Source organism: Hemitrygon akajei, chromosome 5, assembly GCF_048418815.1.
Source record: "Hemitrygon akajei chromosome 5, sHemAka1.3, whole genome shotgun sequence".
Classification (NCBI taxonomy): Eukaryota; Metazoa; Chordata; class Chondrichthyes; order Myliobatiformes; family Dasyatidae; genus Hemitrygon; species Hemitrygon akajei.
The window spans coordinates 130,712,644-130,734,630 of record NC_133128.1 but is presented as its reverse complement, the minus strand read 5'-3'; the positions used below and the strand labels follow the sequence as shown (position 1 = coordinate 130,734,630).

Here is a 21,987-nt window from a genome sequence, read left to right as displayed (position 1 = left end):
TTCAGTTATTTCGGGGTACAAGGCAAGGTTGTCCTTTAAGCCCTTTATTATTTGACATTGCTTTAGAACCCTTGGCTATAGCCATTCGTGAATCACCCAATATTTTAGGTATTACCCGTGGGGAGACGATGTATAAGGTATCATTATATGCGGATGATTTGTTATTATATATATCTGACCCTGAAAGATCTATTCCCGCTATTTCTTCTTTGCTTGCTCAATTTAGTAATTTTTCTGGATATAAACTGAATTTTAATAAGAGTGAACTTTTCCATTAAATATGCATATTTCAATTTATAATCATGTACCATATAGAATTGTTACAGATTATTTTACTTATTTAGGTATTAAAATTACTAAAAAACAAAGATTTATTTAAAACTAATTTTTTACCTTTAATAGATCAAATTAAGCAACTTGCTAATAGGTGGTCCCCACTATCTTTGTCTTTGGTAGGCAGAGTTAATGCAATTAAGATGATGATACTACCTAAATTTCTATATCTATTTCAAGCATTACCAATTTTTATTCCTAAATCTTTTTTTGATATGGTTGACTCTAAAATATCTTCGTATTTGTGGCAGAACAAAAATCCTAGGCTAGGTAAAAAAATATTTACAGAAGCCTAAGAAGGAGGGCGGCTTGGCTCTACCAAATTTAAGATTTTACTATTGGGCAGTTAATATACGGTATTTGATATTTTGGACACAAGAATCGACTGTAGTTGCTGGCCCACAATGGGTAAATTTGGAATGTAAATCTGTGCAAGATTTCTCATTGATCTCAATCTTAGGATCTTCACTTCCTTTTTCGTTACTTAAAATGAATAAACAGATAACTAATCCCATAGTCAAGTATACATTACTAATCTGGTTTCAATTTCGTAAATTTTTTGGTTTGAATAAGTTTATGCTGTTAAGTCCTATAATATCTAACTACTTCTTCCGACCATCATCTATAGATCAAGCTTTTCTTTTATGGAAAACAAAAGGTATAACATGTTTTCGTGATCTGTTTTTGGATGATAACATTATGTCCTTTGAACAGTTATCTAATAAATATAATTTATCTAAAACCCATTTTTTTAGATATTTACAAGTTAGAAATTTTCTATATAATGAACTAAAGTCTTTTTCGAAAGAATGTCCATTGGACATTACAGAAAGAATTTTGGCTCTCAATCCTTGCCAAAAGGGTTTAGTAGCTATCATTTATAATATGATTATGAATGTACAGCCAGATATATCAGAAAAAATTAAGAAGGAATGGCAGGAAGAATTGCATTGCCCTATATCTACTGAGCAATGGGAAAAAATTTTATCATTGGTAAACTCATCCTCTATTTGTGCTAAACATGCTCTAATACAATTCAAGGTTGTACACAGAGCTCACATGTCTAAAGATAAACTTGCTCGATTTTATTCTTATGTTAATCCAACCTGTGATAGATGTCATTCTGATATTGCTTCGTTGACCCATATGTTTTGGTCTTGTCCTTGTTTACAAAACTATTGGAAAGATATTTTTAATATTATTTCAAGAGTTTTAAATATTAATCTCCAACCACATCCTTTTACCGCAATTTTTGGTCTACCAATGATAGATAAAAAGCGTTTATCCGCTTCATCCCAACGAATGATTGCATTTGTTACACTAATGGCTAGAAGATCTATTTTACTGAATTGGAAAGAAATTAATCCTCCAACTGTATTTCAGTGGTTTTCTCAAACTATTTCCTGTTTGAGTTTAGAAAAAATTAGAAGTGTGGTTTTTGATTCTTCAGTTAAATTTGAGGAAACTTGGAGACCATTTATTCAACATTTTTATATGAATTAAATGGTCTGATCCTGAACCTTATTGTTACTATCCTGAATTGTGTGGATGGAGGTTCGGAGTCATCGGCAATACTGTATGTATTTAACATTATGCAATTGCCCATGTTGGTTAGTTTTTTTTTTATTAGTTGTTTTTTAAAAATTTTTTTTTAGTTTTTTTTGGGGGGGGGTTTCTTTTTCTCCTTTTTCTTTTTTTCCTAATTCCTTTACATTAATACTATGAGTTTGGGAGACTTTATATATTGATTAATACATATCTGATTGTTAATTAATCTATTAACAGGGTACTCTCAAATGTTTTGTACTTATATTTTACTTATGTTTTTCTTAAAAATTAATAAAAAGATTTGAAAAGAAAGAGAGAGAGCTCAGAGGCAGTCAAGGACTTAGATGGGTTAAGAGTCGAGGAAGAGAAGGTTCTGGACAAGCTGCCGTACTTACAGACAGGGTGAATAACCCTGTCCAGATGGGGTGCATTCTAGGTTAACGACAGACTGTATTGGTTACAACCCTCCAAAATGTCTGCACCACAGGGCCTCAGACAAGAGAACTGCCAGCGTTGCACTTCTGTTGGACCCGAGGGTAAACCCAGCAAATCCAGGTCAGCTTAACCTTGGTGGTGACAAATGTTCTAGAAACAATCAGAGGTAGGACCCGTGGCTGCATGCACGACTGATCAGAGGGGCTCCGCAAAGATTTGAAGGCAAGTTTACCCTGTGCAAGAACTTCGGGACGGTGCAAATTAGAGAATAAACGTTATATAGCTACAATAAAATGCAAAGAGACACAGAGAGGCTGGAGAACAGACCAGCTGAGAGATGGACGTTGATGCTGTGATGTGAAGTATGACACTAGTTAAAAAGAGCAAGGAGAGGAAATTTAATCTGAGGGTTTAACTCCTCGAATCTGGGGTACTGCAGACATCAACGAAAGTGGTGTGGCAGGATAATAAGGCATTGAAACCCAGATTAACAAAACACTCGTTACTAGACAGGAAAAGCTAAACCTTTTGACCAGAATCCTTTATAATATTTTTACTTCTTCACGTTTATTTAAAATTCCTACATATCTTTTCTGGATGAGGGAATCCCTGGCAATTTAACACTGATCCTCAGCTGCCCCAGAGAAGGCCAACTTCTTGAAGCACTGCAGACTTTCTGGTGAAGGTGCTTGCACAGTGGTAATGGGGAAAGGAGTCCCAGCATTTACACCCAGAGACGATGGTATCTTTTCAAGTCAGGGTGGACAGAAGCCTCCAGATATCGGCCTCCTCCTTGGTGGTAGCAGCAATGGGTCTAGAAGGCAGAGTAGCCTGGGCAAGCAACTACACTGCATGTTGAATCCGGGGGTAATGAATGTTTACAGTGGATGGGGGAGAGGCAATCAGGTCAGGGCTGCACCCAGGCTGGCACCGATAGCCCACCGCACTCCTGACCTGTGCCTCGTAGATGACAGAAAGACTTTTACTATCAGGCGAGTCACTCACCAGCGACGCCCAGTCTCTGAACTGCTTGTAGCCACAGTATTTACGGAGATGCTTCAGCTGGGGGTCTGGTTAATGTCGCTGCCCCCCCCCCCCCCCCACCACAGCTGGCACAGTAACTAACGCTTTCCAGGGCTAGCAATCCGGGTTCGATTCCCAATGCTGGCTGGAAGGAGCTTTGCCTTTTCCCTTGGGCGCGCCTGACTCCCCCCACATTCCAAACACGATGGGTGAGGACTAGTAAGCAATAGGCAAGCTTTGTTGGCACTGGAAGTACAGCAACACTTGCCCTGGCACATCCACGGGCTGAGCTGGTCATTGAAACCAACAACACACTAAATTTTATCGTGACAAATGAAGCCAACGTGTATCTGTTAACAAGTGATGGCAAGGGCCCAGCCGTTCAATGTCTACACAACGCAGTTAAACCTCCCTTATTAGATGGCTTGGGCCCAGCAATGCCATTCAATGCCTACACGATGTGGTTAGACCCTCCCTTATTACAGATGGAACGGGTAGGCATCACTGTAGCCCACTGGCCTTTGAGCTGCTGTAATATGATGTAGCAACACCCATATCTGCTCCACACTGCATACTTCACAGTACTGCGGGACATTTTGCAAGGATCTGCCACAGCGAGGCCTCTCTCAGGCTGGAGGAGCAACACCTCGTATTCTGTCTAGAAAGCCCCCAATCTGATGGCACGAACATCAATTTCTCCAACTTCTGGAAATTTATCTTCCCCCACCTTCTATTCCCCACTCTAGCCTCATACCCCTTCTCCACACCTGCCCATCACCTTCGCCTGGGTCCCATCCTCCTTTCCTTTCTCCAATGGTCCACTCTTCTCTCCTATCAGATTCCTTCTTCTCCAGCCCTTTACCTTTCCCACCTATCACATCCCATCAATCCTCCCTTCCCCCCCCGCCTGCCACTGGCTTCACCTATCACATCCCAGCTTCTTACTTCAATCCTCCCTTCCCCCCGCCTGCCACTGGCTTCACCTATCACATCCCAGCTTCTTACTTCAATCCTCCCTTCCCCCTGCCTGCCACTGGCTTCACCTATCACATCCCAGCTTCTTACTTCAATCCTCCCTTCCCCCCGCCTGCCACTGGCTTCACCTATCACTTTCTAGCTTGTACTCCCTCCACACCACCCACCTTCTTATTCTGGCATTTATCCTCTTCCAATCCAGGCCTGACAAAGGGCCTCGACCCGAAACATCAACCGTTTATTCATTTCTATTGACCGGCTGAGTTCCTCCAGCATTTTGTGTGTGATGCTCTGTATACATGCACCTCTGTACAAAATGCAATGCCCTGTCCTGCATAAAAGCACACAGCTGATGATGGTTTTCTTTTGCTGCACAACGCCCACTTTTCAACACTCAAAACAAGCTTTGGAATTTCAGTTACCGCAAACTAAAAGCAAACCCCTCCTTGGACTTGCCTCTCGGGAGATTATCCGGGCGGTCTGGACATCACAGGCATCTGACAAAGCCACAAAGTCACCAAAGGACGACATCCTGTCAGCGCCTGCAGGAGACAACGCCAGAGTTTGGGAGGGATTCTGTTCCAAACCACAGCCAGGGGAGTGACGGCCCTGCCCCAGGTCATAGCAAGGTTCCATTCCCACGAGCTATTTGCAACACCGCCTGCCGGCAAGTGGGAAATGCAGCCACGAACAGAACTCCCACACGGCAGACGGTGCATTAGTCCCTCAGTAAATGGCACGTGTGTCCCGCCAGTCTCCCAAACACTTGTTCGTGTGTACTGGCTTTACGAAGGTCAGGCTTTCGTAAAGTGGGGAGGACTTGTACCACCAATCAGAAAGAAATACACTAGCTAAGGGAATGGGCAGATCCTTCAAGATGCTTAAGGGACAGTGAAGGAGAGAAACTAGTTCAGTATGCCTCATTGCTCAGTTCATCCAGAGCAGAAATCATGCATCTTTGTTCTCTGAAACCATTCAAAGAATCAACAAGTTGAGGGGAGGGAAAAGGGTGTGGATTGCAGTGGAAGAGTCAGGCACAGTCGGCGAGCAATCTGGGACCAAATGGGACGTCAGCCACGAATGCGATGAGGTTAGGCCGAGGGGTGTGTGGGCGTGAGTGAGGTGTGGGTGAATGGGTCAGGCCCAGGGGTGGGTTCATAACTCCTCGCCAACAATTCACAGTTGAAGGAGTTAGTCGCTGCTGCACACAGGGTGGTAATTTATACTTTGGCTGGAGAAACATATTAAGTAAAGAGGAAATAACTCAGATCTCGGTCGTAGGGGATTCACTTGGACTAGAGAGTATTAACTGCCAGGTGTACAGTATTCTCTTGGATATTCTCTAAGACTAGAGAGTATCAACTGCCACTTGCTCTGCAGCAAAGGCCAACGGGGGGGTGGGGGGGGGGTGGTTTAATAACTATGAGAGTCTCTTCCATGGCGTAGAAATGTCAAATACAAGATGGCATTGCTTTAAAGTGGAGGGGTAAAGTTTTAAGAGAGATGTGTGGGCCAAATTTTATTTTAAAACACAGTGTGTGGCAGTTCTAGAACAGGCCGCCTGATGTCGTGGTGCAGGAAGCAGGTATGACAGCAGCGTTTAAGAAGTTTTTAGAGATGGAGGGACGTGGAGCCCATGCTGCAGAGGGATTGTTTCTGAATGATGGCAGCACAGAGACTGAGAGCCGAAGGCCTGTTGCTGTGCGATACAGATCTATGCTCTACGACACCCTCCAACACTTCAGGTGTGGAAAGTCAGCACTCGCCCTCTGACACGTCAAGTGTCACTGGGCAGCTCTGCTGTTTTGACTAATGCCATTTAAGGGTATGGAATTGCGGAACAGCTTCAAGGGGCTGACTCGGTCACAGGAGTTATCATTTCTTTCCACAATCAAGTCGCATTATTTCTCTTTCCTGGTACTTGAAGCAGCAAGGAGAATGAGCACTGACCTCTGGCTCTGGCGTAGGCTGTGGCCAGAGGGGTGAGATCACTGAACTTGTCATAGACCATACAGACCTTGGCTTCCTCCTCTGTCAATGGCACCCCAACAGCGGCACCTAGTGGCAGAACAGCAACATTACAGCACCAAAGTACCAAACACACCCAAGCCCCTTACCCCTACAAATGCTTGCAAATTTGCAAATCAGCAAAAACAGAACAGAAAAATCAGAACCAAAACACAGGCTAGCTGCAAAATATCCAAACCATTAACCTGCAAAAATCATTTAACAAAAATCCCTACCCTGTAAAAGTTACAAGAATGAGTAATTTCACTGAAACAGGGTTTGTAAAGGAAGTGGAGCTAGTGTTTCCCCTGGCTTTGGAACCACAGCCCAGGTTCAGAAATCACAGTCTCAACATTTGAAGGAGGCCATATAGAACTGAGATGAGAAGAAATTTCTTCAAAGGCGTGGTGAATTTTCTACCCAAGAGGACTTTGAAGGAACAGTCACTGTTTATACCCAAAATGAAAATTTTGTTCTATAATTCCCTTTTGTTCTAGAGACAGGTATATGGAGGAATTTGAGGGGGGGGGGTGGTTATATGGTAGGCAGGGTTTAAGGGTCGGCAAACACTGTGGGCTGAAGGGCCTGTACTGTGCCGTACTATTCTATGTTCTAAAATCAACAGGTATTTGAACATTCAGGATATTGAGATGTGGGGTTAGTCCAGAGAAAGAGAGCTGAGGAAACATATCAACAGAATGGACAGATAATCTACTCCAGGCTCTAACTCTTGTGGACAAGGTCAGAAATGGTGAGCCTGGGAGGTACCAGGAGTCTGGCCCACACAAGCAGCATCACCAATACAAAGAAAGTTCAATCGGAGAAAGTGATCGGGTCAAATCGGGCCAAGTAAAATAAGGACTAAGATTGTAATGTTTACAATCTACAAGGAAAATGTACAACAAGAACAAATAACATGAAGTTAATTGCCAGTGATTAAGAAATACTGCATTGTTACTCAGCTAATAACAAGCCCAAACTTTGTGCCAGAGTCCATTACCAACAAGAAGGTGAAGGACAGAGTGGCCTCACATGAAGGATCCAGCTGAATGCTGCATGCTCTGGAGACTCACAAGGCTTAATGGAAGTGTACGTCAGTAATGGTGTGGAGACGTAGACACATCGCCATGGCAACACCTCACCATTCACACCGAGTGTATTCGGCACCTACTGGCTTGCGCTTCGCACCGACAACTCACATTTATGATGAGCCGAGGTTCTCCAGTCCTTACCTGCAGGGCTGACGTGTTTGAAGGAGGCAGCGGCAGGCAGACCCAGGGCCTGTTTCAGCTCCCTCACCAGTTGCCAGGCATTGAGAGCATCACACAGATTGATGAAACCAGGTGATCCATTCAGAACTGTCAAGGCAGAGAGGCAGAAGAAGATCTATTTTTAAAAGATTAGCTTTAGTTGCCTTAGGTACCTCGAAACAAAGTGCAATGAGTCATTTTGCGTCAATCATCAACAGACTCCAAGGATTACAGGAAAGTTACTGGCATGGTTGGCTGTCAGTGACTAGTGGTGTTCCGCAGGGGTCGGTGTTGAGACTGCTTCTTTTCACGCTGTATCTCAGTGATTTAGATGATGGAATAGATGGCTTTGTTGTCAAGTTTGCAGATGATATGAAGATTGGTGGAGGAAACAGGTAGGATGCAGAAGGACTTAGATTAGGAGAATGGACAAGAAAATGGCAAATACATACAATGTTGGAAAATGCATGGTCGTGCACTTTGGTAGTAGAAATAAATGTATGGACTATTTTCTAAACGGGGAGAAAATCCAAAACGCAGAGATGCAGAGGGTCTTGATAGCCCTTGTGCAGAACACTCTAAAGCAGTGGTTCCCAACGTGGAGCGTACGCCCCACAGGGGGGTAATTTGAAGCTTGTTTAAACCAAGTTAATGGTCTTTTAGGCTTCCTCCAGGTGAATAGTTCACTTTTTGAATAATAAGAATTATATATCACCACAGGGGGCATCAGGATTTTAGAGGTGATTAGGTGGGGCATGGCCAAAAAAAAGTTGGGAACCACCGCTCTAAAGGTTAACTTGCAGGTTGAGTCGGTGGTGAGGAAGACAAGTGTAATGTTAACATTCATTTCAAGAGGTCTAGAATACAAGAGCAGGGATGTGATGCTGAGGCTTTATAAGGCAATGGTGACGCCTCACCTTGAGTATTATGAACAGTTTTGGGCTCCTCATCTAAAAAAGATGTGCTGGCATTGGAGAGGGTTCAGAGGAGGTTCACAAGGATGATTCCGGGAATATAAGGGTTATCACACAAGGAAGCTCTGGGTCTGTACTCACTGGAATTCAGAAGGATGAGGGATCTCATTAAAACCTTTCAAATGTTGCAAGGCCTAGATAGATTTGGAAAGGATGTTTCCCATGGTGGGGGAATCTAGGACAAGAGGGCACAGTATCAGGATAGAGGGGCATCCATTTAAAACAGATGCGGAGAAATTTCTTTAGCCAGAGGGTGGTGAATTTATTACCACAGGCAGCTGTGGAGGCCAGGTCATTGGGTGTATTTAAGGCAAAGCTTGATAGGTTCTTGATTGGACATGACATCAAAAGTTATCGGGAGAAGGCTGGGGAGTGGGGCTGAGGAGGGGAGAAAAGGACCAGCCATGATTGAATGGCAGAACAGACTCAATGGGCCAAATGGCCTCATCCTACTACGTATTATGGTCTTATGTGCTGGGGGGCAGCCTGCAAGTTTTGCCATTCTTCCAGTGCCGACATGACATGCCCACAACTTACTAATCAGTGCATCTTTGGAATATGGGGTTAGACCAGAGCGCCCGGAGGAAACACACACTGTCACAGGGAGAACACACACACTCCTTACAGACACGGCAAAGCATCTGGCCAGGCGCTAAGCTACCGTGGTGCCAACAGAATAAGGGTCGCATTCGCTGTCTTCCCCAACACATGCGGCAGTCACTGATCAAACTGGTCACTTCAAGCCCATGGACCGTTGAGCTGGTCCCCCAGGCTGAAGGCAGGGTTGTAACATCAGGGGTGCCAATTTTTGCCTTGGACTCTAATAAAGTCCTCATTACACCACAACATAAATTTTAAGGTGACTGGAGGAAATCGTGGGGGGCGAGGGAGTTTACACAAAGTTGTGGGTGCTTGGAACGCCCTGATAGAGACACTTAAACTTTTAAACAGGCACGTGGATGACAGAAAAATAGAGGATGATGCAAGAGGAAAGGGTGAGTCTGGCCTCAGAGTAGGCCAAAAGGTCAGCACAACATCGAGGGTCGAAGAACCTGAACTGTGTTGCAATGTTCTGTGTACAAAAGCATTTCAAAAGTCAACAACTACAGGTAGAGAAGTGGCTGTTCTCTCATCCAGTATTTACCAAGGGCAGTCTATAGATACAGGCCCTTCGGCCCACTGTGTGCTTATCCCGTTTTGTACCCCTCATACTCTCATCAAGCCGCTTCCCCAATCCCCCGATCTAACACCCACCTACATACAGAGGGCCGATTAACCCACAAACCTGCACGGCTTTGGGAGGAAGCCCGTGCTGTCACAGGGAGAACGGACACCACTGCAGTCAGGACTCAACCCAGGTCACTGGTGCTGTCCTCTGTGTTCCACAGGAACACACTCACGTCAGATCTTGCCGTGCACGCAGCAGCAATTGCATGCCCGACCGCACGAGAGCGTGCACACGACAGAAGCTTGAGGCATCACGAGCAAGCACTGCACAAACCAGCGTCCCCCAACAGCCTCCAATCAGGCATCACCCAGGCACCCCAGCTCTTGGCGACTGCTTGCTAACCTTTGAAGGGGAGCTTGGGCCCCAGTGTGTAGATCTGCGCCGGAGTCTGGTGGGGATTCATCCCGTACCTCAGCTGGAGCTGGGATTGTCCCTGGCCACACTCCTTCCGGAGGTAATCGGAAATCGCTGCATCGTACTGGGCTGTGTGAGTGAAGGCCTCGGGGAGAGAGAACGACAGTTAAACCACTGGCTTCGCTTGGCTGCAAGAACCTGGACCACAATGTAGTACTTTTAAAGACAACGGCATCGAAGACAAAGGTTTGGAGAGCCCATTAATGAATGTAATATAGACCAGCAGGACCCAGCTGTAGAGACCTCAGGTACCCAGCAGAATGAGAGCAAAGAACAAAACCCTGAGCTTGGTTTGGACACGCCCGACGAGGAGGTCGGTTTATCGCGGATGGAAGACTCCTGGCCGCAGCCCGGTTGCCAGCGATTCCCCAGAACCTCCGAGCCAGTTCGCAAAGGCCAAGCCAAATCCCAGTCCCTCACGAGGTTTGACAAGCCCGTGGGCCGGCCGTCAAGACTGAAAGAGGCTACCGAGGTTTGCAGCCCTCCCCAACATCAGGACAACTTCAAAAGGCAATGCCTCAAGACAGTATGGACCCTCAAAATCCCAGGACATGCCCTCTTTTCACAACAACCATCTTGGAGGAGGCACGAGTTTGAAGAAGCACACAAAACGCTTTGGGAGCTTCTCTTACCCCCTCCCCCCCCACCTGAAAGGTCCACGAACACTACCTCACTATTCCTCTTCAGCACTATGTATTCTGATTATAACTTATAACAACTTTCTTTAAAACACAAACATTGAAAAGTCAGCAGATGGTGGAAATCCAACGCCCCACGCACGCACACGCACACACAAAATGCTGGAGGCACTCAGCAAGTCAGGCAGCATCTATGGAAAACAGTGAACAGTCGACATTTCAGGCCGAGACCCTTCATCACACTGAGAGGAAAGGGAGAGATGGCTGAATTAAAAGGTGGGGAGGGTGGGGGGGAAGAGAGGCTGGCTGAAAGGTGATAGGTGGGTAGGAAAGGTCAAGGGGAGGAGAAGACAGACAATTTATTTATGCCTTGCACTCTTCTGGCACTAAACAAAAGATTTCATGACACGTCTGTGATAAAAACCTGAATTTGATTCACACAAAGGCCAAAATCAAATCGGTGAAGACAGAATGAATCACTTACGCTGAGGCCTTTACAACAGCTAGAGGGGGACAGGAAACAAGGAAAGAAATCCGAGACCCCTCCCCACCCGCTCCAAAGTCAGTCCTGAGTTTTCTATACCTTCAACGCCAAGGCTCTCCTGGTCTCTGCACAAGTGTCCTTCTGCTCCGAGGCCTCCATTTCCAGGGCGACGGCCTTGTAGTCACTGGGGTCGCACACCACTGTCACCCGGCTCTGGTTCTTGGCAGCTGCCCGCAGCAGGGTCACACCACCTTTGGGAAGTTAGAGGGCACACTGAGCACGAAAGGCAATGGGTGGTCAGAGATTGGAAATAAAAGGGATGCTAAAAACCTCAAACCCAATCACAGATCAGCATGAAACCCCTCCCCGTTCTCACTCACAAGGCACAGAACAACCAACCTTCACCCAAGGAGGTGGACTCCTTAATGGAATATTTTAGTGAGGTTACTTGCCTCAGATACTTGAATAATCTAGCTCATTCAATGAGACTTCCCAGCTAACACAAGAACTCTTCAGCATCTTTTGCCTGCTCCACTCCAGAAGACCTTTCACCTCTGCTCCACTTCCCTGCACTAACTAACCCCATACCCCTCACCATCAGTGACCCAGCCTCCACAGCCCTCTAGGGTGAAGTGTTCCACAAATTCACCCCACATCTCCACCCCCCCCCCCCCACCTAACTTAGTAAGAAAATTTCTTCGAGAACTCTCTTAGGGAGTTTCTATAAGGAGACACCCCTTATTGCGGGCCAGCAATCTCAACACTACAATCAGGGAACCACCTAACCCTTCCCGTACGATCTTCATACGTTTTAATTTCTCCACCCAGAAATTAATATGGTGAACCTTCCCTGCATTCACCCCATCATCTACATATTTCCTTTAGGCAGAAAGAATTCAAAATACTCCATGTCTAGATAACTGGAACAAAGATGTCTTCACCGATAATAATAAAGACCAGCAATAATATGTTTCCTAAGTGCTTGAATGTGGACTTTACTGTTCCACTTGGCACTGCTTCTGAGGCAAGGATGCCCGAGTGAACTGGCATGTGAAGGTCTAGTGGGTTGTTGGCTGGAGATAGTTCCACTGGCTGATATGTCTAGAACCAGGAGTCAGTCTCAAAGTTGGACAACCCATTAACCTCCCCACTCTGCACTTCAAGGAGATGATAAGAGACCCTGCCGGTTGGTAGTTATTTAACCAGCAAAACACAAGCGGATATCCCTCGATGCTTGGGCGACTTCGCACTGCACCACTTTCCATGTTCAATCACTGACTCAAAATGCCTTTCGATCCCGAGGGCACAAAGAGTGCCACGAAAACACACACCCTTTCTTACAAGGAGGGGCACAGAGAACTGGCAACATAAAGAGATTTCAAAGCTACTCGACTGCAAGTAAATCAAACTCGAGCCGGACACCCACCGATGTCGATCTGCTCCACAGCCTCAGCCAGGGTCACATCCGGAGCGCAGACCGTTTTCACAAATGGGTACAGGTTGCAGACGACAACCCTGAGGGCGAGATAGAACAAATTAACAAAAAAGTAGCTGTGAAGAGTGAGAAGGAAGCACGCAGAGCACCAAATCATCTATAGGTGAGCTTTGGAGAGCTGATGGCACAAGAGGCAATGTTGGTCAAGGGTCAACTACTGTTCACAATACATAACTCCCCTGCTGTCAGCCACACTGAGCCAAACACACAGAGAAAGAGCAGACTTCAGCTTAATCTCCCAAGATTCAAGATTATTTATCACGCTGATGTCGAAACCTACAGAGAAATGCCTCAATTGTGTTAACAACCAACACAACTCAAGGGTGTACTGGGGCCAAACTTCAGTGTCACCACACATTCCGGCACCAATTCAGCGTGCCCACGCTGCTCGGCAGAACAACACAGAACACAACGAGCAACAAAACACAGCAAAACAAACCCAAGCTGCACTGCTGATGCTGGGGTCAAATCAAGACGTACAAAAAAGCTGGATGAACTCAGCAGGTCGGGCAGCATCCGTTGAAAGAAGCAGTCAACGTTTCAGGTCGAGACCCTTCGTCCTGACAAAGGGTCTGAACCCGAAACATTGACTGCTTCTTTCAACGGATGCTGCCTGACCTGCTGAGTTCATCCAGCTTTTTTGTACGTCTTGAGCAAAACAAGCCCCTTTCTTCCCTCGCAACCACGTCTGTACACGGTCCTTTAACCCCAGGTCAGGCCTCCAGCGAAGGAGGACTGAGGCCTGCAGACACCAGGCTTTAGCCTTCCTAGTGGACTCAGAGATTCAACTCATCCTGAACTGCGGTAGTCCCCGTAAGCAATGTTTAGCTGCTCACCTGTCTGGTTTGGGACCTGAACCGTACGAGCCAAGATGCCTCCTCTCGAGTTGCTACCCACTGAGCCTCAGCACGGAAACATCCTAAAGTACCTCAAGACGACGACAAAACACAGAAACTTCTGCTTCAGTTGTCAGGTGAGCATTTGTAACTGTATTCAAAAGCCAACTTATGAACAGACCAGTGATCAAACACTCATCTTCTGAGGACACAGAAGGTCCAAATCAACTCATCAGCCCTCCCCAATTCCTCACATCCTTTTGCAACTTAGTCTCTCACACACTTGCCCATGGAACTCGGTTATACATTTACACTAGGGATAAATATTTAGCAGCTTATTAAACAACCTGGTGCACCTCCAGGACTTAAGGGGACACCGATGCACTGGGGGAGGAACTCGGTCACGGGAGGAGCATGCACATCCCAGAGAGATCACACAAACCTGTGTCACCGGAGCCACTAGGCAACTGCATTTCCTGTTATGCCACAGTGTCTCTCCAGATTAACCCACGCCTTAGCACCAGCTTTGCTCCGCTGGATACCTGTGGCCCAACGTTCTCCTGCGCCTCACTAAGTGGGGTCTTTGCAGAGCAGACACATCCCCAGTACAGTCACGGGCGCCATGCCGAGACCTCCCCCCCCCCCCCGCCCAGTCAGCTAACCATGAGAAGGATGCTGGGCAAAAGAGAAGCACCAAATTTCCCATCTATTTTAAAGGGACAAGGTGAGAGCAGAAATTCCCATATTCCATAGGCGACGCCAATGTGAAGTGTTTAACTGCTGGGAAACCTCCTGAACTCTGACCCCTTATACAAATGACCTGGAAACCAGAGATCTTATTGCTCTTGTACTCATTAACTTTCTGCTAAGGTCAGCGTCTACATTGCCTCACTGACCAGTCAAGTCACCAACATCAACCACCCCCATTAAACAAATCATACATACATCATTTACTTCTATTCTCCCCACATCCCCATCAACTCTCTCCAGACTCCACCCCTCACCAGCACTTGTCACCCCGCTGAAACAGGAGCAGCCGGAGGATAGCCACTGGGACACAGGGGGAACGTGCAACCTCTGATGCACAACGACCCCCAAGGTCAGGAATGTGCACTGTGTGCAGCAGCCCCACGAGCTGCTCTACCAGAATGAAGAACATCGCAACTCAGCACAGGCCCTTCTTAGTCCACTCCAAGGTCAGTAACTCTTCCTTCTTCCACAGCCCTCCGTTTTTCTATTGCCCGGGGTCTCAGCCTGGAATGTCCACTGTTCATTCATTTCCACAGATGCTGCCTGACCTGCCAAGTTCCTCCAGCATTTTGTGTGTGTGTTGCTCTGGATATTCAGCATCTGCACTCTTTCTCATACTTATACCCATCTAAAAGTTTCCTAAATGCCCCAAATGTTTCTGCCTCCAACACCAGGGCATCATGCGCACCCACCACTCCATGTTCAAAAACCTACCTGGCCCCTCCAATCACCATAAAATTGTCTCCTCATGTTAGCCAGAAAAAGTGAATCAATGCCTCTCATCTTGTACACCTCGATCAAGTCATCTCTCACCCCCCCCTCCACTTCGAAGAGTAAAGACCTACCTCACTCAATCTTTCCTCACAAAACACACCCTTTAATCCAAGCAGTTTCCTCTGCACCCTCTCTAAAGCTTCCACATCCTTCCCAAAATGAGGCAACCAGAAACAAACACAATATTCTGTGTGGTCTAATCAGAGTTTTATAGTTTCTCCTCAGAGAAAACAGGCCAAGTTTGTCCAAACTCTCATTAATGCTCATCCTCTCAAATCCAGGCAGCATCCTGGTAAACCTCCTCTACACTCTCGCCAAAGGTTTCACATCCTTCCTATAATAAGGGCATCAGAACAGAACACAATTTTCCAACTCTGCCACCTGAATTCAGACGTGGGCCAGTTTGTAGCGCTCCCACCTCAACTCAAATGATGCCAGTTGGTGTGGGTGTATATTAACGGCTGTCATTGCAGTGGGAGTGCTACGCCATCGAGAGTATCGATTCGGGCCAGAGATGTACCCCTTTGTCTATACACCACCACTCAAAACAGACATCCACAATCACTTAGCTGTGAGCGGGATTCTGTTTACAGGAGTACGCCGTGTACAAGTTGGCTGCTGGGCTTTGCTACTTTCTTCAGGTAATCATGGTTTCAGTTCCTTCATTCTGACTGAATTAGCTTTGAAGGATTCTGAGATCCTGAGATAAAAGCCAGTTTCTGAAATGTCATTCCTAATTGCTTTCATTTTACTATCTCCCCCACCACCCCCCCAACCCACAAGAAAGCTTGCCAAGTAAGGTTTGCTGATAACATTTCTTCACTCATGCCAGATTTAACATCCCCACAAACCCAATTCTCTTTAACACCCTCTCCAATCGAGAACCCACCTACCTCCATTTTACATATACCCAAAGGCCTGGTCTCCACAGCCATATGTGGCAATGAATTCCAGATTCACCTCCCTCTGGCTAAAGAAATTCCTCATCTCTGTTATGAAGGGACATCCCGTTATTCTGATGTTGCGGCCTCTGGTCCTGGACCCCCCCAATGCAGTATATGAAACATCCTCTCCACATCCACTCTATCAAGGCCATTCAATATTTGATAGGTTTATACAAGATCCCCCCCCATCCATGTCACTCCAGTGAGTACAGGCCCAGACCCATCAAACACTCCTCAAACATTAACCCTTTCACCCCTGGGATTATTCTAGTGAACCTTTTTTGGACCCTCTCCAATGCCAGCACACCCCTTCACCACCAAGGGGCCCAAAACTGCTCACAACACTCTAAGGGCAGTCTGACCAATGTCTCATGAAGCCTCAGCATTACATCCTTAATTTCATACACTCGTCCTCTCGAAATAATTTCATCTAAATGCGTTCAGAGATGAAAATTCCAACGAGTACAGAACAGGTGCCGGAGATGGGCAGAAGCTGTTGAAAGTGCTCATGGGTTGGACAGCAGCCCCCCCGGGGAGAGGAACAGATTTAACAACTCAGCCCAAGGAAGCCTCATCGGGGGGTGGGTTGTTGACAAACACCCCCAGCTGACCCAGGAAGCCGGCTCCTGTGTCGAGCTGGAGAATGAGGCAGGGTACTCCCTCACTTGTTGCCACCACTTTCAGACTGCACTGACAGGCAGCAACATTCCAGTTCCGAGCATCCAGCAGAACATATCCTGTTGTGAGGATTTCCCTTCTGAGCATGAACTCTCAACACTTACTACACGCAGACCATGAAATCCTGCTGCTGAGGGGCTTCGTGCACACTCCTCACGCAGGCCAGTACTCTCACCACGGAGTCAGGATGTCCCGGGTTCAGCTCGCTGCCGTCTCAGAGACTTCAGCTCAGAACACTGGGATTCCGGGCACTGAAGGAACACGGCGCCCTCAGAAGGGGCACCTTTGCCCTGAGGAGCTAAAGATGGGCTCTGCGCAAGTCCCTGGCCAAGCAGACTGGACAGAGGACAGTGAAAAACCACCCTACCTCGTCCCACGTACAAGAGGAGACAAGGAGATTGTTCCTGATGTGATGTCCTGCACAGCGGAATAAGCTGTTATTAACTTCCTGAGAACCACGCTAAGGGATGGCTGGGCTGGCCCCAACCTCATTCCCCTGTGAAAGGGAGGGAGGGAGAAAGCTCTTTCCAGCCTCAGAAATGAACGGGGTGGGTTATTGGCCTCAACCAAGATCTCCCAATGCTACCTCACCACCACCATCCAGTATCATAGCAACGGCACCATTACCCTCAGGGCATGCTCCCTCTGTAGCTCTCCAACACATGGCCACCTCACCTTATCAAGCTGAAACCATGTTTCGCAACGTCAGACTTGTCTTCTGGAATGTTCCGAGCCAAGATGCCTAAACAGGGAAACACAAGGATAGAAGTTCATGCACAGCCAATCCAACACAATGGCTATTCAGTTTAATATGATATTTACACAATGTTAACTAAAAGGGCAGAGAGGACAGGGAGCATGAACACACCAATGATACTTTGCACACTGGGTCCAACCCGTCAACAGTTTCCCACTGCAGCCCAGCCTCCATTCCCACTGGAAGATGGTCAGCAGTCCCAAAATCAGCCCTAAAAGCTCCCACTGTACTCAGAAAGGTCATCCACTTGAAAATGCGAGCTGTCTCAAGGAACTCAGAAGACAGGTTACCAAGGACACCCACCATCCAGGCCGTGCTCTCTTCTCACCACTGCCTCTGGTAAGGAGATACAGGAGCCTCAGGTCGCAGACCACCGGGTTCACAAACAGCTATTACCCTGCAGCCGTCGGGCTCCTGAATCAGTGCGGATAACTTCACTCATTTCAACACTGAACTGATTCCACAGCCTATAGACTATTATTAATTCACTTTTTTATTATTTGCATGATTTGTCTTCTTTTGCACGTGTATGTTTATCAGTCTGTGTGTGTAGTTTTTCAGATTCTCTTCTATTTATTTGTTTTACTCTGAATGCCCACAAGAAAATGAATCTCAGGGTGGTAGATGGTGACATATAGGTACTTGGATAATAAACTTCCTTTGAACTTTGATGGAGTCTGACTGTGAGATGCATTACTTCACAGATCTTCAAAGGATAACGCAAAGCTCCAGTAGGCAAGTAGGTAGCTTTAATAATCATCTGTATTGTACAGAGTATTTCACCCCTCCACCCTCACAAACACGGTGAAATCGCTCACCTCCGTGCACCACTGGATGCAGAGTCTTCACTCGTCCGCCCAACATTTCTGGAAACCCAGTAATCTCCGACACATCCCTTGAAAAATAAAGCAAAGGACACTAAATGAACGACAGAGCTGGACAACTCTGTGACACGGGATGGCATACGTGTCCAGCTCCATCACTGAATTAGATATCCAAGCAGTCAGCCACAGCTTCAGAGGATTATGGTTTCCAGTTCAGCTGCAGAGATGAGCACAAAAAAAAAGACCCCAGACCAACAGAGTGCTACAATATCAAATGTGTTTTCATTTGGCAATGGACTTGAAAACTGAAACCATCTCTCCTGTCAAGCTGATGAAGATAATCCATGGCTCTACATTGGTTTGGAGCAGCCAAGTCTTTCAAACAGTATTTAATCATCCATCAGTGCAAGATCAGCACCGCTGTCAGTGCAGGATTCAGCAGCCACATTTCTTGTTTTACAACAGTGACCTGATTTAAGTAGGGACTATGGAGTGTTTGGAGAACACCTCAACAGCATGAGGGATACCACTGAAGAAAGAAATACCTTTGCACTATGAAAAAGGGTAATTAACCGTTGATACAAATACATTGCACAGCACGCTCACATGGTGCTACGGTTCTAATTGCAACAGATTCAAACATGGAGTGCAAAAAATGAACTGGCACGAAAACAAAGAATGGAACAACTCCAAACTTTACCGGCGGTCACAACTCTCTCAACTGTCCCTTTGTGGCATACTGAAGCCTTGCTTCATTTTTGCTCACCTTGGCCTGACCTGCAGAAGTCTCTCTTGTGTCCATGAGCAATCAAGAGGAATGGGCACTGTGATCCTTTCAGCTTAATATGATCACGGCTTATCTGACCGTAACCTCAACTCTGCAGTTACACCTGGCCCCTCGAAACTTCCAGCATCCAACTTAAAAATTCTCAAAGACTGTCAACGGCTTTGAACGAAAAACGTCCACAATCATCAGGGGGTAAATATTTTACCTCACGCCTGCTTCAAATGGCTCCCTGAATTTTAATATGGGTGACCCCCAGCTCCAGATTCTCCCACATGAAAAAGCACCTTCTCACATCAGATGATCTCACAACACCTAACCAAGATGTTATGTATTTCAATCAAGTCCCCTCTTATTTTTCTAAAATCTCACAGACATGAACCTAATTTATATACAAGACAAAACTACTGACCCGAGGTATTAGTTTCGTTAATCTCCAAGCAAACCAAGCCCAGCCTATCCAGTCTCTCCTTGCCACAGGTGAATCTTCTCTGCATCTTCTCCTCCGATGGGACAGCTAAAACTGCAATGCAATATCACAGGCACTGCCTAATCAAAGATTTCCAAAGTTGTCACCAGATCCTTCATGTTCTGTGCCCCAGCTAAAGAAAGTCAGCATCCCATGTGCCTTCTTCACCATTTACCCTCCTTTATGACGCTACAGATATACACACCAAGGTCCCTCTACCCTTCATTACAGCCATTCTTGATGCCTATCCCATCATTTGTAGAGCTTCCAAAAGGCACACATCAGGATTTCTTTCCACCGACCACTGTTCAGTCCGACTTGCCTCCTCAAATGCTGAATGTTGTAACCCAGTGATAAATGTCGTTCTGTAACCCAGGACCCTGCTCTTCACCGTCAACAGCACCGTCAATTATCGTATCACCTGCAAACTTACTAATACTGTTCCCTACATTTCTGGTGTGAATGATTCCACCATGTTACATATGGAAGCAAATGGACTACGTAGCCTTTTGTCCTTTTAAAAGCATAGCTAATTCTTCTCCCAAACTTGCAGAGGGACCTCTTGCAGCTAACACCCAGCACTGATGACCAATATAACTGATGCATTTCAGCTCAGAGTAGACATTTTAAGGAAATTCTCTTTCACTGAAGATGATTAGATAAATGTTTGAAAAACAAATTGGTGCAACATTAATAAAATCTGAAATGATTTTCAAATAATTGTCGTTTTTATTGAACATTTCCAAATTGGAAGAAATAATCTGTATATTTTGATTTAATCCAATAATTTAATTTTAGAGCTTATTGAATCATTCCTTATACTTCCTGGTTTAAGTAGATACCTATCTGATCACAGGGCATTACAGGTTCCAATTCGGGTATCTAAGCCCAACCATGCATTAAGGAACTGCTCAGGTCGCTCATCCTTCACCTGACAGCGAGTCCAGCATCTCGCAGCGCCTTAGCTGTGCCACCAGAAGCCACGAGGGAGAGGCCAACCGAAACCAGGCTCCTGGCGAAGTCCACCAGACCCGTCTTATCAGAGACGCTCAGCAACGCTGAAAGGCAAAATTAGATGAGTGTCAGGAGCAGTAGGCCGTAAATTTCAAAGCGTTGCTCCACTACGAGCCAGAGGATGGCTGTTCTATGACCAAACTGCAGACACCTGTTGTTATATTGTGACCCTTAATAACACTGGTCATTAAAAATCAGATTTCACATTACCCAAGCATAAGCTGCCAGTAGTCTACAGATGCTCCACAGGTTGTGAACACCCAGCTTCTAGGCAACGGCACCGATTGCTGGCCACTGCAGAACTGCAAGCACCTTCAGCCGGGAGATAACAGGGCTTTGAACTCCGTCCCCGACATCTCTCTGCTCAGCAACTCTGTTAGGGTCTTGCCCTTAACAGTGTAACTGACTCTTTGTATTTGCCCTTCCAAAGTGCAACACCTCACATTTATCTGGGTTCAACTCCATCTGCCATTTCTCTGCCCATATCTGCAGGTGATCTATATCCCACTGTGTTCTTTGTCAATCTTCTACACCATCCCCAACTCCACCAATCTTGGTACTATCCTCAAACCTGCTAACCCACCCGTCTATATTTTCATCATTATTTATATACATCACAAACAGCAGAGGTCCCAGCACAGATCCCTCCCGAACACCACTAATTACAGAGCTCCAGTAAGTCCCTTTAATCACTACTGTCTTCCAGGCGCAAGCCAGTTCTGAATTCAAACAGCCAATTTGTTGTGAACCCCATACATTTTAAATCTTCTGGTTGAGCCTCCCATGAGGGACTTTGTCAAACACCTTACTAAAATCCATGCAGACAACATCCACTGCCCCACCCTCATCAATCTCTCTCATCATCACCTTGTCAAAAAACTCAATCAAGTTGGTAAGACATGATCTGCCCCACACAAAGCCATGATGGCCCTCCCCAATTAGGCCATGGCTTTCCAAATGCTCATATACCCTATCCCTAAGAAATTTTCTTCAGCAATTTCCCTGCAACTGATGTGCGACTCACCAGTCTATCATTTCCTGGATCTTCCCTCGCTCCCTTCTTAAATAGGGATACAACATTAGCCACTCGCCAGTCCTCCGGGACCTTGCCTGTGCCTAGACACTGGACAAGGCCAACAGCAATCTCATCTCTTGGTTCCCTCAATAACCTGGGATAATTTACATCAGCTCCCAAGGATTTATGCACCTTACACTCTTACGGAAACTCTAAAGGCCTTAACACACTGACGCACTCAGCCCTGATCTCCATGTCCTTTCCCTTTGTAAATACTGTAACAAAGTACTCATTAAGTACCTCATTCACATTCTCCACATCCCAGCAAATGTTCCCCC

The 21,987-nt window shown here is 46.1% G+C and overlaps 1 protein-coding gene across 3 annotated transcripts in view; it reads right to left on the bottom strand.

Annotated features, from left to right (window-relative positions):
* LOC140728172 (bifunctional purine biosynthesis protein ATIC-like) overlaps positions 1 to 21,987 on the bottom strand; it is a 50,375-nt gene that overhangs the window by 15,924 nt on the left and 12,464 nt on the right. For all 3 annotated transcript variants that reach the window (XM_073046475.1, XM_073046476.1, XM_073046477.1), the window contains exons 2-10: positions 20,552 to 20,678; positions 18,362 to 18,438; positions 17,462 to 17,528; positions 12,736 to 12,824; positions 11,409 to 11,560; positions 10,116 to 10,272; positions 7,554 to 7,679; positions 6,265 to 6,372; positions 4,771 to 4,856 (exon numbers count right to left, since the gene is read on the bottom strand). In XM_073046475.1, the coding sequence (XP_072902576.1) occupies positions 4,771 to 4,856; positions 6,265 to 6,372; positions 7,554 to 7,679; positions 10,116 to 10,272; positions 11,409 to 11,560; positions 12,736 to 12,824; positions 17,462 to 17,528; positions 18,362 to 18,438; positions 20,552 to 20,678 (989 nt within the window). The remainder of the gene's footprint in view (positions 1 to 4,770; positions 4,857 to 6,264; positions 6,373 to 7,553; positions 7,680 to 10,115; positions 10,273 to 11,408; positions 11,561 to 12,735; positions 12,825 to 17,461; positions 17,529 to 18,361; positions 18,439 to 20,551; positions 20,679 to 21,987) is intronic.